The 16,033-nt window shown below is 36.1% G+C and overlaps 1 protein-coding gene across 1 annotated transcript in view; it reads left to right on the top strand.

Annotated features, from left to right (window-relative positions):
• The window catches only part of GLCCI1 (glucocorticoid induced 1), a 151,556-nt gene that overhangs the window by 87,994 nt on the left and 47,529 nt on the right, over positions 1 to 16,033 (top strand). The window contains exon 5 of the mRNA XM_040471591.1: positions 12,328 to 12,414. Within this exon, the coding sequence (XP_040327525.1) occupies positions 12,328 to 12,414 (87 nt within the window). The remainder of the gene's footprint in view (positions 1 to 12,327; positions 12,415 to 16,033) is intronic.

The raw sequence follows: 16,033 nt of genomic DNA, 5'->3' as shown, positions 1-16,033 counted from the left end.
ACGTGGGATGGTTAGATATTAAGTGAAATTCTGCATACTCTGCTTTTATTTTTCAGATGATGTTTTTCTTTGGCATTTTATTGTTTAAAATTAATTTTCAGCGGCACCTGGGTGGCTGAGTCATTTAAGCCGTCAACTCTTGATTTCAGCTCAGGTCATGATCTCATGGTTCATCGGTCTGTGTTGAGCTTCTCACTGACAGTGTGGAGCCTGCTTGGGATTCTTCCACGTGCTGTCTTTCTCTGTCAAAAATAAGTAAACATTAAAATAATAAAATTAATTTTAAAATTTGGAGGATGAAACGTTTGAACATGCCAGGAAGTATATAAAATAGCATTTTTATTCATTTTTCTTAATTTCATTAAGTTTGAGTGTATGGTTTATGATCCTACCTCTATGCCAGCATCTTTCTCTAGAAATTTATTTATTTTTATTTATTTTTAAGAAACTGTTCAGGAATAAGTACTTAGCATTTGGCTTTAGCTACATTTGATAAAGTCAACAATTCTGAACTCAAATACATAAATTTTTTGCTATTTAAATGACATTTTAAAAAATCGGTCCTTTTCCTCCCTTTGTGAACAGAGCTTGACTGAGGAGGACTTTAATCAAAGGAGTGGATATTATACCTCAAATAGTAATAGATCTGAAAGAGAACTTTCAGTTTTATACTCTGATCAAAAACTCATTTCCTGACCAAAAGTCATGCTTACTAACAGCTGTTTGGGTTTCCTGTGCCCTTATTAAGCAAGTTTGTTTGAGAAGCAGCAGTTGAGGGGCGCCTGGGTGGCGCAGTCGGTTAAGCGTCCGACTTCAGCCAGGTCACGATCTCGCGGTCCGGGAGTTCGAGCCCCGCGTCAGGCTCTGGGCGGATGGCTCAGAGCCTGGAGCCTGTTTCCGATTCTGTGTCTCCCTCTCTCTCTGCCCCTCCCCCGTTCATGCTCTGTCTCTCTCTGTCCCAAAAATAAATAAACGTTGAAAAAAAAATTAAAAAAAAAAAAAAAAGCAGCAGCAGTTGATGGAACAATTTTGGAGAGTGAGAGGCTTTTCTGGAAATGGAAACAAGTCTGAAGACTTGGCCATCTTGGCCTCTTACATTGCATTCCAGGGACATTGTTTCTTTTATTGAGCCGGTCCCTAACTGGCTGTTGGTAAATGTATAAAGATTCCTTCCTGTTGAGGATCACCTTTACTTTCTCTTTCAGCTATTAGCAAATTCAGAGAGAGATCCTATAATCCTGGAGTTCAACAGTCCACACGAAAATAGTCATGTTCCTAATTTAGGGAGAAATATTTTTGGTTGCCAAAGGAATATACTCAGCTGTACTGATGAAAAAGTTAAACCCGTGGCTAAGATATTTAATATTTTATTCATAAAGTTCAAATACTATCACTAAAATTACCAGAAACTCAAAATTGTACTTACTAATTTTTAATAAGTAATATATTCATTTGATTCAAAAGTAAAAGAATTTAGTAAAGAGCCTTCCCCATACCCCTGTACTTGGGTTTCCTCCCATTACCAGAAACATTTAACAGGTAGCAAAATACCTGCTTTCCTTAGTCTTTTCCCCCATGCCTTTACTCCGAATTTAGCTCTAGGTAAAATTGTGAAGTAGTTTGTATTTATTTGGAACAGCCCTCTTCTCATCTCATCTTGGCTTTTGTTGTCTGTACATTGGTTCTCATCCTTTTATATCTTTTAACCCATCAATTTTCTGTTAAAAATGCTGTAACAGTAATGAATAATTACCATTTACTTGGACATCTGTTAGTTATATTAAACTTTAAGAATTTAAGAATTAAATCATAGTTAAGTGCATAGTATGAGAAAGTAATATGCCTGTCCACTTATTAATAACTACTTTGTATAAATGAATTATGGGAATAAGATATATGACATTGATAGGAAACATGAGTATAAACCAAGTGAAAACAGTTCCCATTGCTGTTGGAATTCTTATAGCTTTGGGGGGATAACTATTTTTGGGAGATAACTGTTGCAATGAGGATTACATAAAATAATCCATGTTAAGCTTGCTAGCACAGCATCTAGGACATGGTGGGTATTTGTAAGTGTTAGTTGCCTTTGGTTTAGAATCTATAATATTTTACTATCACCAGGCTTAAATACAATGATACTGACTTCAGTGGACAGAGAAAGTCACTAACATCAACAATTGATTATGCGATTATGGGCATTAAGTCTGAGTTGGTAGGAAATGGAGTAGAAATTATACAGATAACTCCACAGCATGGTAGGGGCCTGAAACTCAGTAAATAATTCCTGGTAATTCAGTCCTAAGTAGCTGTTGTTGCCTACTGTGCAGTCTTACAAGTAAGAAATGGCACTTCACATCTGTGGGTCCAAGTATGGGAAAGGGGAGTTATATTGTTGAGGAAACTCCTCCATTCCTCATCACTTAGGTGTCTTATGCTACCAGTTGAGCACTGTTAGTTTTTTAATGACTTTGGAATCGTGTGGAAATATTTTTGGAAGATATCTCCTCATCACCTATATTGCTGATTTTCTCTCAGGTAGGAGAGATTTTGTAAAATGCTATCAAGAAACAACAAAGGTAGTTTATCTCTTGGATAATTCAGAGGCAGTTATATTCCGGTGTGATTGTTAAAAAGGGTTTGGAAATACTCTTTTTAAAAAAGTAAATTGCTTTCACTTTTTTACATGTGGAATTAATTTTTTGAAACCCAGCAACCAAGGTAAATTGTAACTTAAAAGATGGTAATACCATAGAATACATTCTAATAATGTCTAAAAACTGAAAATTAGATCTCCTCATTTGATTTTAAATCTATTCCAATAGTATGATAGAACTTGTCAGAAAGGGTATTATTAAGTGTACATTCCAAGTAATAAATTGAATATTGTTCATACTTTTAATTCCTCACATAACTATCTCAAGCTGGTTATATGTCAGTAGCCTATTAGTAACTGTTTCTCTAAAAAGCCAGAGAATAGTACATCTTTTTAAGTTTTTATTTTATTTATTTTGAGAGAGAGAAAGCGGGTGCGCATGGGTTGGGGAGGGGCAGGGAGGGGAGAGAGAGAATCCCAAGCAGGCTCCGTTCTTCCTACTGAACCTGACATGGAGCGCAGTCTCATGACTGTGGGATCATAACCTGAGCTGAAATCAAGAGTAGGATGCTTAACTGACAGAGCTACCCAGGTGCCCCGAGAATAACATTTTTTTTTAATTTTTTTATTTTATTATTTTTTTTTAAACATTTTTTTTCAATGTTTATTTATATTTGGGACAGAGAGAGACAGATCATGAACGGGGGAGGGGCAGAGAGAGAGGGAGACACAGAATCGGAAACAGGCTCCAGGCTCCGAGCCATCAGCCCAGAGCCCGACGCGGGGCTCAAACTCACGGACAGCGAGATCGTGACCTGGCTGAAGTCGGACGCTTAACCGACTGCGCCACCCAGGTGCCCCGAGAATAACATTTTTAATGTATACTTTATTTTACATTGCATCTTTAATTTTTGTGTTACATGTTCTCCACGTGACTTAAGAAACCTAACTGGATGGGTTATTAATGTGCAGTGCCTCCTGGCCTCTTCTATTGTATTACTTGACTAGTGCCTCTATGTGACTTGAAACTTGTCAAGAAAAGCATGACAGAAAATACCAGTTATTTTCAAGAAGGTGCAAAAAATCCTTGAGACTTTCAGGTTCAGCAGTACATGGCTTTTTTCAATTGAAAAATGATTGATTTATAATTGCCTCATTTACCTAAAAATTTTTAGTAACAGTTTTATTGAGATATAACTTATATACCGTATGGTTCATATATTTAAAAGTGTACAGTTCAGTGGTTCTTCATATATTGAGGGTTGTGCAACCGTTGCTGTAATCAAGTTTACAATATTTTCAGCACTCCAAAAAGAAAGCGCTGTACTCGTTAGCAGTTACTGTTTGTCCCCAGCCCTCTTTCTCTCAGTGGTAGGCACCCATGAATCTACTCTCTGCCTCTGTAGATTTGTATGTTCTGAACAGTTCAAATAAATGGACTCATGCAATTTGTGGCCTTTTGTGTCTGGCTGTTACTTAGTATGGTATTTGTAAGGTTCATTGATCTTGTAACATGTATCAGTACTTCATTCTTTTTTATTGCTAACTAATATTCTAGGGTATAGACTCGAATTTATTTATACATTCATGAGTTGATGTACTGCTGTGACAATTTGTGTGCAAGATTTTGTGTGGACACATACTTTGATTTCTCTGAGAGTTTCTGGATCATATGGTAGCTCTGTGTTTAACTTTATCAGGAGAACATTTTTAGATACTTTTGCCTTCACATAATTAAAGTGTACCATGAAAGGCATACCTGAACTGAATTATAACTTCCTATGAGTATTCTCATCAATAACTTCCCACTAGTATTTCTCAGTGTTTGACATTTCAATGACCTTCAGTTTTCAGTTACTCTAAACACTTAAATGTTTCTGCTTTTCTAAAATCTCCAACTCCAGGGGCACCTGGGTGGCTTAGTAGTTGAAGTGTCTGACTCTTGATTTTGGCTCACGTCATGATCTCACTGTTTTTGAGTTTGAGCCCCATACCGGGCTCTGTGCTGACCATGTGTCTCCCCTCGCTTTCTGCCCCTACTCTGCTTGTGCTTTCTCTCTCAAAATAAACAAACTTAAAAAAGAAATTTAAAATCACCAACTCCAGTTCCATAGCCGGTAGTTGGTGATCTATATGTAGTCTGGAGTCTGGGTCCCTTATAGTCTGGAGAAAACCCTAACCCTCCTAGTCAAAAGAAACCTGAAAAATATTTTATGTAATGTATACTAACATTCTTTTTTTTTTTTATGAAGTTAATTTTTTTTTAATGTTTTTATTTATTTTTGACAGAGAGACAGAGCCTGAGCAGGGGAGAGGCAGAGAGAGAGGGAGACACAGAATCTGAAGCAGACTCCAGGCTCTGAGCTGTCAGCCCAGAGCCTGATGTGGGGCTCGAACCCACAGACTGCGAGATCATGACCTGAGCTGAAGTCGGACGCTCAACCGACTGAGCCACCCAGGCGCCCCTACTAACATTCTAACTTAATGTAATGTGTAGTCTGTCTCCCAAAATAGATTTGACATTTGTGTCTGAAGTTAGGAGGGCTTCCTTAGTGTAGGTGTGTGCACACTTACCAGTCATAAAGCAGAGCTGTCTTAGTATTATTTTTTTAAAAATCCTGTTGTAAATTTTGAAAATAGTCATCATTGTAGAAAATTTAGAAAATACCAAAAAACCACTTAATTAGTTGCCTATATGCCTAACATCCAGACATAGCCATTTCTTAACATTTTGATATGTATCTTTCTATATTTTTATTATTTACATTTAAAAAATAAGTAAAAATAAAGGCTTTTAAAAATAGAATTCACATAGGTAGTATTTTGTAACCTTTTTAATAAGTCATAGCATTTTCCCATTCCATTCAATGTTCCTAAACATGATTTTAAGTCTTTTTTTCCCCTGATTTTTATTCTCATTCAGCTGAAAAAAATTATGGATTTACAATAGCATAATCTAGAATCCTCACTACTATTTATAGTTTGAAATATCTCTTTCTAGCGCTTTCCTGTTTGTGTGTATTTGCTTACTGAAGTGGGATTGTCATCCATGTGCAGTGGTTTTCACATTGTGAGAATATACCACAATTTTTCATTTCCCTACTTATAGACATTTAATTTATTTCCATTACATCTCTGGGGGTACATCTCAGGTTAATTCTTAGAAATAGAATTACTGTGAATATTGTTAAGGTTGTCGGCACACTTATGATTGCTTTTTCTCAAATTAGCATTTCTTACAGAGTATGGCAGATTATTTCATTTTATCATGTGTAGCACACCTGCAATAATTAATTTCTGTGGTATTTCCTGTTTTCAGAAATTGCAATTGGCTAACACTCTCCCTCCCCCCTCACTGTAACCTTAAGAAATATAGCTTCTTAACTCTTCTGAATAAGTTCCCTGTTTACTAATCTGGAAAATCACAAACCATTACTTCACAGATTTTCATTCAATTGTGTGTTGAGCACACTGCGACCTAATTAGATATAGATTTTGTACACTTTGCTTAAATACGCTGGCACGTTAATCCTTTGCTAGGGACTATTGCTTAATGTTCCTCAGTAAAGAAAAATTTCTCCCTTTCAATATAACTTTTTACATGGCTCCAAATGATATTTACATTAGTGTATGGTAATTTCCAAAGATGTAATTATATGCAAATTGATATTATACTTGTTAATGGATATTAGTCTACAAGGAAAATGAGTGGATATATGGTCAGCAGGCACCTTGAGTGCAAAATCTATTATTCATTTTTATTTCCTTAGTCTAATAGTGGTTTTCAAACTTCAGTTTGCATCAGAATCATCTGGAGAGCTTGTTAAAACGTAGATTGCTGAACTGTATCTAAGAATTCCAGATTTAGTAATTCTGGGATTGACCCTGAGAATCTGCATCTCTAATATTATCCCAGATAAGGCAGGTGCTGCTTGTCCACAGACCACGCTTTGAAACTGGTCTAACCTGATGGACACATAACTTGCTATATAGTTGAAGTGTGATTAAAAAAAAAAAAAAAAAATGAGCATGTAACTGCTGCAATCACTGAGTTCCTAAAGCTTTTTCAGCAGAACTCTTTCTTTTCTATGGTATTTGTTAGCAAGTGAAACAACTATATATGTTTGTGTCTAGTTATGAAACTGTTTATACCTGTATACTATTATCAGAAGAACAAAGGGATAACAATAGTAGAATCATAATCTTTTTTCTGCTCATTTTAATTTTTATTTTATTGTTTTAAAGGCATTTTTTTTAGTCTTTATTTATTTTGTGAGAGAGAGAATGAGAAAGGCATGTGCACTCAAGAGTCAGGGGCACCCAGGTGGCTCAGTCGGTTAAGCATCCCACTCTTGATCTCAGCTCAGGTCATGATCTCATGGTTCATGAGTTTGAGCTCCATGTTGGGCTCTGACCTGGCAGCATGGAGCCTCTTGGGATTCTGTCTCTCCCTCTCTCTGCCCCTTTTTCTGCTCATGTGTGCGAGCTCGCTCACTCTCTCTCTCTCTCTCTCTCTCTCAATAAATACATAAATAAATAATCAAGAGTTAGACACTTAACCAACTGAGCCACCCGGGCACCCCTGTGCTCCTTTTTAATGCTTCATAACTCTTTATTTCAGCTCAGGTCATGATCCCAAGATTGTGGGATTGAGCCCTGCCTTGGGCTCTGTGTTGAGCCTGGAGCCTTGTTAAGATATTCTCTCTTTCTTCCCCCCCTGGCTCCGTCTCCTTTTGGCCCGCACCGCCCGAGCCCCCCACTCATGCTCGCTCGCTCTCTCTGTCCAAAAATAAAAATAAATCTTAAAAAAAATTTTTTTAATAAAAGCTTTTTAGAAGCTTAAACATTTTTTTATTAGTGGTTATATTTATAAATAATGAAGGGTTTGTAAATTGTGTTTTAAAACTTTTTGTAACTTAAAATCGATCTGTAATCACAACAATGACTAATGTAATTGATTCATGTAATTCCATTTCATGTCTTGCCATCTTGATCTGTACTTTAATACTAAGGATCATCTCTTTAAGTGTTGTAAAATAGTTAGTAGTCAGTAATCATATTTCCAATATTGATTATAAACTACATTAAATTCCAAGACCAAAGATTTAACTGTATAAAACATAGATTTTTAACTTTTGCATAAGAGGTGCCTGTCTGGCTTAGTTGGTGGAACATGAAACTCTTGATATTGGGGTCATGAGCTCAAGCCCCACACTGGGTGAAGAGCTTACTTTAAAAAAAAAAAAAAAAGTTTTACTTAAGTTTTAAATAAGATCATGAGAATTTTATCAAGTACTTAGGTTTTTTGTTTTTTGTTTTTTGGGGGTTTTTTTTTGGTTTTGTGGGTTGTTGTGGAAGTAGCTTTGGGCTCTTGCATATTGAAAAAAGTACTTTCTTGCTAGGAGCTAATTTGCCCTTGCTAGTTTGTGAATAAAGCCTATTATAAAATTCTCCAGTGTTCACATCTATAAGGGACCATTACCCAGAATATACAAAGAACTTTTAAAGCTCAACAACAAGAAAACAAACAACCTGATTAAAAAATGGGCCAGAGACCTTAATAGATACTTCACCAAGAAAGATGGCAAACAAGCATATGAAAAGATGGCTTCGCATCATTTGTCATCAGAGAAATACAAATTAAAACACACCTATTAGAATGGCCAAAATCCAGGACACTGATAATACCAGATGCTGGCCGGGATGTAGAGCAATGGGAACTTCCATTCATTGCTGGTGGGAATGTGATACACTACAGCTGCTTTGGAAGACAGTTCGGCAGTTTCTTACAAAACTGAATGTAGCTTTTTCACACCGTCCAGCATTTGTGCTCCTTGGTATTTACCCAAAGGAGTTGCAAACTTTTGTCCATACAAAAACCTGGACACAGATAACATCTATGCAGCTTTATTCCTAATTCCCAAAACTTGGAAGCAGCCAAGGTGTCCTTCCGTAGGTGAATGAGTAAGTGTGGTACATCCAGACAACTGTATTACTGAGCACTAAGAAGAAATGTGCCATAAAGCTGTGAAAAGACATGGACGAACCTTAAATATACATTACTGAGTGAAAGAAGCCACTCTGAAAATGTGACCCTACCATACGATCCCAACGATACGACATTCTGGAAAAGGCCAAAAAGGAGAAAGTAAAAAGATCAGTGGTTGCCAGGGTTTAGGGGATAAGGAGAGGAATGAAGAAGTAGAGCACAGATGATTTTTTAGGACAGTGAAAATACCCAGCATGATAGTATAATGGTGGCATACGTGTCACACATTTGTCCACATCCATACAATGTACACTGCCAAGAGTGAACTCAAATGTAAACTGTGGACTCTGGGTGATAATGATGGATCGATGTAGGTTAATCAGTTGTGACAAATGTACCACTCTGGTGGGGGATGGCTGTGCGTGTGTGGGGCATGAGGGGTATATGGGAAATCTCTGCAACTTTCTCTCAGTTTTGCTGTGAACCTAAAAATGCTCTTAAACGAGTGTGCAGTCCCATGCATTAGAACTGTTTCCTGTATAATTCACTCATAGAAGAAGAGGTCCTCACACAGGAAACCAAGAGGTAGGTGGATGGACCTGAGGGTTAGAGAGGAAGCTTCATGGGCTGGATTTTGGATAATTCCAAGAGGTGAAGATAAAAAATGAAAATGGCCTTGATATCCTTGTCACTCCAAGGGAATTTTTTTTAGCCAGTAGTCTTAGAGATAGGCTTTAGTTCTGCATTGTTCAAGTATACAAAAGGTTTACTTTCTCTTCCTTGGTAGTGTAAGTGGAGGCAACTAGAAAGGAAGAATCCCCTAAAGTGGCTGGCTGAAGAGCAAGCAATTAAATACAGTCCACATTATTGAGGGGATTATATTCCTTTCCAAGTGTTAATAAGTCTACTTGTAAAATAAGTGTTCTGGGGTCATATAAGTAAAAGAAAGAAAGTAAAGCAGGTTTTTAAAAAGTGTGTATTTGAGTTTTTGAAATGCTAATTGTATTGTACATGAGGTATGGGGAAGTGTGAAATACAGTATTTCCCAAATTAATTTGGCCATAGAACAGTTTTATCTTTATTCTTATCAGCATCCAATAGCGATGTTATAAGTAGCACAGTTCATAAAATTCTACTCTAGATTAATGGACAATCTAGTTGGAAGGAATTTCTTGCTGATATGAAAGAAAAGAATTTTTGCTGCTTTGTATTGTTGGTTATTGAATTTAAATAGTAAAGCATTTCTCAAATGCTCAGATTTAATAAATTAGATACAAATGAGTTCATCTTTTGTGACTTCACAAGCATGAACTTTACATGGATTTAATAAACCAAGTAGCCATCTTTTGGTTTTGCTTTGACTACAGTAACTTGTTAAAAATCTGCGATTAAATATATAAAACACTGCTCCCAGTAGAACTTTCTGCAGCAATGGAAATGTTCCACATCTGTGCTGTCTTGTATAGCAGCCAGTAGCCACTAGCAACATGTGGTTACTGAGCATTTGAAATGCGCTAGTGTGACTAAGGAACTGAATTTTTAGTTTTATTTCATTTTCATTAATTTAAATTGTTGCATGTGGCTAGTAGCTGTCTTATTGGACAATGTGGTCTATAGAATATATTTACAGACTCGAACATTTTCTATTTATTTAAAATTGATGTGATTAAAATGAAATTACTTTCTGGGGAGTATTTTTTGGAAAAGTTGGTACTATGATGAATGTGTTTAAACAATTTATATGCATGTAATTCTGCAGCCACATGTCAGTTCTCTTCTAATAGTTTTGCACTCTTAAAAACCTACATGTTTTACTAGCTGGATTTCAGGAATATAAATACTCCTTTGTAGTTAGTTTTTATTTCTTTTGTATAACTAACACTACATTCTGAAATAATCATATAGGTTTTCACATTCAGTTTTAAGAAAAGAATGATAGTATGAAGAAAGAAGATCTTTTGTGAGATAAGAGACCTCAGATGTAGCTCCATTTGCCACTGGTGTGCCTGGCAGTAGTAAGGCAATTGCAAAAGTTTTGTGGCTATTGATTTAACTCCCAGTTGGAGATACCTATACAGTTTATGTAATAAATGTCCTTTGAAAAAATTGGAGTTGTACCAAATGAAAATAATTCCTGTTAGAAATGTAATTATTAAATAATTATGGAACATACCAGAAATTTGACTCCTTTTCTGTGAAGTACTTTTGAGTTTTAAGCATCGTGATCCTTAGTCATTTGAGTTTTGACAAGACTAATGCTTACACTTGGTAGAAAAGTAAAAGTATTGAGCATATAAATTCTCAAAATGAAAGTTTGATGAAAATAAACTGTTTTACTCTCAGTTATCACTGAACAGCTTCACTTTGGTACTTGAACTGGTTGGTTAAGCAGCTTGTTTGTGTTTTTATTCACCTACCATTTAATTAATTGTTGGTTTCATTTTGGAGCATTATTACTCTTAAGAGGTAATTACTTAAAAAGTTGTTCACAAGCATTTTGAATTGTATAGAGTAGAACTGAGGCCTTTTTCATAAGAAGTTATATACCATCAACCTCAACATAAGGATTGATTTTTTTTTCAGTCTATAATAAACAATAATTTTTAAATCTATATGTGTTGATTGTGCTAATCGTTATCCTTTGTCTAGCTGTAGTGCTTTTTACTTTCCCTGGTTTGCATTCCACTAAGAGTCTTCTCATATCTTAAGGATGATATTTTAATATTTTGACTTTTTTATACAACTACTAAATGGTCTCACTATTTGGCATTTAGCGTTTTGTGTTATGTTTGGGTATAGTGTCTGCTACTGGTTGAATTATTGAAAATGAGGTTTAAGGTAAAAACTCTTTTCTGACATGTAGCTCAAGTTTTTTTTTTTTAATGTATTGTTTCAGATCATAGTAAGTTCATTCAGATTTAATGTTTTTCTTTGTCATTTTAATAATTTTATATTTTTATTTAAAGATGCTTGATGTTTTTCAAAAGAGGATACTATTGCTAATACTCTCTTTCCTGAGTGTAGGAAGAATAGTACAATCTGCTCTTTAGATAGATATTTGACTTGTAGGTCATCTGTAATCCCACTGCTTCTGAGCTAGTTCTGTTAAAGTCTCATTTCCATCTCTTTTACTTAGGACAAATGCCATTTTATATTTAGTTTGGCTATTCTCTTTAAAAGCTCAAAGATGTGTATCTTCATAATTCTCTTTGATTTGATAACTTTTAAGTTATTAATGTTGTTGTAAAAAAAAACGTTTTGGGGGCGCCTGGGTGGCGCAGTCGGTTAAGCGTCCGACTTCAGCCAGGTCACGATCTCGCGGTCCGTGAGTTCGAGCCCCGCGTCGGGCTCTGGGCTGATGGCTCAGAGCCTGGAGCCTGTTTCTGATTCTGTGTCTCCCTCTCTCTCTGCCCCTCCCCTGTTCATGCTCTGTCTCTCTCTGTCCCAAAAATAAATAAACGTTGGGAAAAAAAAAAAAATTAAAAAAAAAACGTTTTGAATGACATTACTCAGAGACGTCGTAGATTGGTAATGTCTAATTCAGAATATGACAGAATGTTTTAAACATTTCACGGGTCATGAAAAATCTTAGCACTTAAGGGATTTTAGTATTTAGTATAACTTAACTGGTATGTGCTAAGATTTTGAAATATGTTTGAAATGCTGTGAGATTAAGAAGTAGAGACAAAATTCCTTATTTTATTATTTGTATTATCATGTTTTGTTTTGTTTTTTATTAAAGACACCTAGTTGTTGGGCAGAAGAGGGTGCCGAAAAGAGGTCACATCAGCGTTCTGCATCATGGGGGAGTGCTGATCAACTAAAGGAGGTAAGTTATTTGTTTTCAGTCTGTAACCTGTTTTAATCCTAGCAAATTATGTTTCCTGAATATAATGATACCTCTGTTATTTGTCCTAACCTTACCTCCTTCAGAGTTTGAATGGTTGCCTTCTAGGTTTGGGTGAACAAATCTGAGTTTACCTTATTTGTGCCCTTCCTGTCCTTTATAAATATTTATAATGCACCCACTCAGCTTGTACCTTTTCAGAGTGAAGTCTGGTTTTATGTAACAATCTCTATATCTTTTTTCTTTAAGTTATCTTCTGTTCCCACTTCAGCCTTCTTGATTTTAAGAAGTTATAGCAACCAGAATTCTAGATCATTGCTTTGTACAATGGTAGAATAGTATATTCTGCTTCTCATAGGTTTTTTGTAATATCCAACGTATTGTAGGCCTTTGAGAACCAAGAGTACAGTGGAATACATGTCTTTTAGGAATAGTTTTTATAACTCATTCCTTTATTATCAAAACACAAATTATAATCATCTTGATGTATATTTTGGATGGTTTTTCATGATAGTTTCATGATAGGATATCTTTTCATAAAAGATATCTTTTATCCCATCTAAATTCTTATATAATTGTTTTTATAAAATTACAAAAACTTAAGGTTGAAAGGTCTTCTAGTTCATCTCCTAAATAAACACTCCTTAAAAATGTGGTCATCTAGTCTGTTAGGATCATTCTCAGTGAGAGAAGCTCATCGCTTTGCAAAAGAGCAAAATGAGTCCATTTGTTTTAGCTTAAGTTGTTAAATAGTTTATTTTGCATAATGAACTCAAAATTATACCCCTAAGTTTGACTCTGCCTGATGTATCAATACTGAGTAAGTCTACTTTAAATATTTGAAAGGCTAGCATCATGTCATTTTTTTTTTTCAGAGTAAACATTGACATTACTCTCACTATTTTTCATGTGTCATAGTTTCTATACCTCTTAATGTTACTTTCATCTATTGTGGGTTATCACTATTGCACAAATACTATGGTGTCTAGACTGAACAGACTAGACTGCTAGTCTGTTAGCATGATTTTGCCTGTGACTATATTACATTTTTAGTAGCTTCTGTATTATAGTGCTGTAGGGAAATCCTTAACTTTTCTATATACCCTGTACACAGCACACATGCACAAAATGAGTTTTTCCCAGCAGGAACAAAAAAGAAGGGAAGCTGAGTCTAATATGTCTAGTCTAAAATAGCTACATATCTGTGCATAGAATATGAATAACAAAAAAGTGACCTTGCATTTTGATCTCAGAGATAAATACAATCTCAAAATTATAGCCAAGAGACCCCCAAGTGGCTCAGTCGTTAAGCATCCGACTCTGGCTAAGGTCGTGAACTCACGGTTCAGGAGTTTGAGCCCTGTGCCAGGCTCTGTGCTGACAGCTCAGAGTCTGGAGCCTACTTTGGATTCTATGTCTCGCTCTTTCTCTGCCTTCCCCCGCTTGCTCTCTGTCTCTCTCTCAAAGATAGATAAACAATTAAAAAAAAATTTCAAAGTTTTAGCCAAGATTTGGTATAGTAAAATTTTGGACTGCAGCAGCACATGATATATATGTATATACACACTATTAAAAAAGGAATATCTGAGATGACTGAATGAGAGGTTTGATCACTCTCTACACAAAGCAAACATAAAGCTGGACAAAGCTGTCAAAACAACTAATTCAGTGCTCTAGAAATCAACTAAACAAATTGAGAAACTTCATGAAAATCACTGAACTCAATGACAGACTTGTGGTGTTATCTGTGCTACTCCTCATCCTCTCTTCCTCATGCCCAGCTTTGTTGGTATGGCATTTCAACCAGGATGGGGCAAGCCTTGAAGATTGGAAGTTTTGTAGCCCCAGCTGGAGAAAGGGCACTCTCTCACAGTGTTGTAGGTTAAAACAGTAAACTTAGTTGCAGACAAACAGGGAAGACCAATGCCTTAGCTAGTCTAAGGCTTTGCTAGTCTAGTCCAATTTGTGGCAAATTAAAGACTCAAGAAATAGCAGGATTTTATAGAGAGTTCTAGGAGACAAGATAGTCATGGGGGATTGATAAGGTCACACATCCCAGGTTGACCGGAGGCTGTAGATATGCACAGCAGAATATGAAGTGGGCCTAAGCCACCTATGCATCATTGGTCTTTGGAGCCTAGGAATATGTGAAGAGGAGAGTCAAATGGGCCTAGTGGTAGTAAAACCTGTGGCCATCTTGTGAAAGGCTCAGACTTTGAATGAACTCCTCATTCCACACACAAATCTCATCCTTGGAATGGAAGCCTTATTAGATTGAGATAATTAAATAAAATCTCTAATCAGTCTTTAGCCAAACACCAAGGTGAACACTGGAGACCAGCTTGAAAAGGTCTTAAAAAGCCAGCCTTAAAAATAAAAACGGGATTGGGGCACCTTTGTGGCTCAGTTGGTTAAGTGTCCAACTTCACCTCCTGTCATGATCTCATGGTCTGTGAGTTTGAGTCCCACATCAGGCTCTGTGCTGACAGCTCAGAGCCTGGAGCCTGCTTCGAATTCTGTGTCTCCCTCTCTCTCTGCTCCTCCCCTGCTCACACTCTATCTCTCTCTCTCTCTGTCTCAAAAATAAACATTAAAAATTTTTTTTTAAAAAATGGGGTTGGAGAGAATGGAGTAGAGACCTCAGTGGCCACACAATGAAGGGGAAACAGACTTTTAGTTCATCAAGATGCTAAAACACAAACAGATAAGACAACAACCCTCAAGGAAAATCAGAAACTAGAGTTGCTGCAATATATCATTTAAAATATCCAATATTCAACAAAAAGTTTAGAGATCTGCAAAGAAACAAGGAAGCATGACTCATACTTAAGAAAATCACTAGAAATTGTATATAAGTGTCTCCATATGTTGGATTTAGCAGAGAAAAACATTAAAGCAGTGATTATAAGTATGTTCAAAAAAACCCAGAGAAAACCGTATTTAAAGTATTAAAGGGGAAGTAGGGTGACAGTGACTCAATGAATAAAGAATTTATTAAAAAGGTAATTATTATAAAAGAGAAATAAAAGCTCTAGAGTTAAAAAGTATGGTAACTAAAAGCAAAAGTTCACTAGATGAAGTCAGTAGCAGATTTTAGATGGCAAAAAAAAAAAAAATCACTGAATTTGCATATATCAGTAGAATTTATATACCCTGACGAATAGAGAAAGATTGAAGAAAAGTCCACAGAGCCTCAGAGGTTTGTGAGAAAACATTAAGTAGATACACATACACGTAATGGGGGACCCAGGAGAGAAGAAAGAGAGAGGACTTAAAAATGTATGAAGAAATAATGGCAGAAAACTTTCCAGATTTAATGAAAAGCAATCTATAGATTCAAGAATCTCCATAAACCCCAAGTTGGAAAACATACAGAGAACCCACACAGACACATCATACTTAAACTGTTAAAAGCCAAAGGAAAAAAGAAAATCTTGAAAGCTAGATGAAAAAAATGAATCATTACACATAGGGAACTAATAATACATTTAATGGCTGACTTTTCCATCCATCTGAAGCAGTAGGGAGCATAAAGCCTGACATATTGAAAATGTTGAAAGAGGGGCGCCTGGGTGGCGCAGTCGGTTAAGCGTCCGACTTC

The sequence above is a fragment of the Herpailurus yagouaroundi genome, unplaced genomic scaffold (assembly GCF_014898765.1).
Source record: "Herpailurus yagouaroundi ecotype Mexico unplaced genomic scaffold, PumYag 100, whole genome shotgun sequence".
Lineage (NCBI taxonomy): Eukaryota > Metazoa > Chordata > Mammalia > Carnivora > Felidae > Herpailurus > Herpailurus yagouaroundi.
Note: the sequence above shows the minus strand (reverse complement) of the source record. Positions and strands in the feature narration are given on the sequence as shown.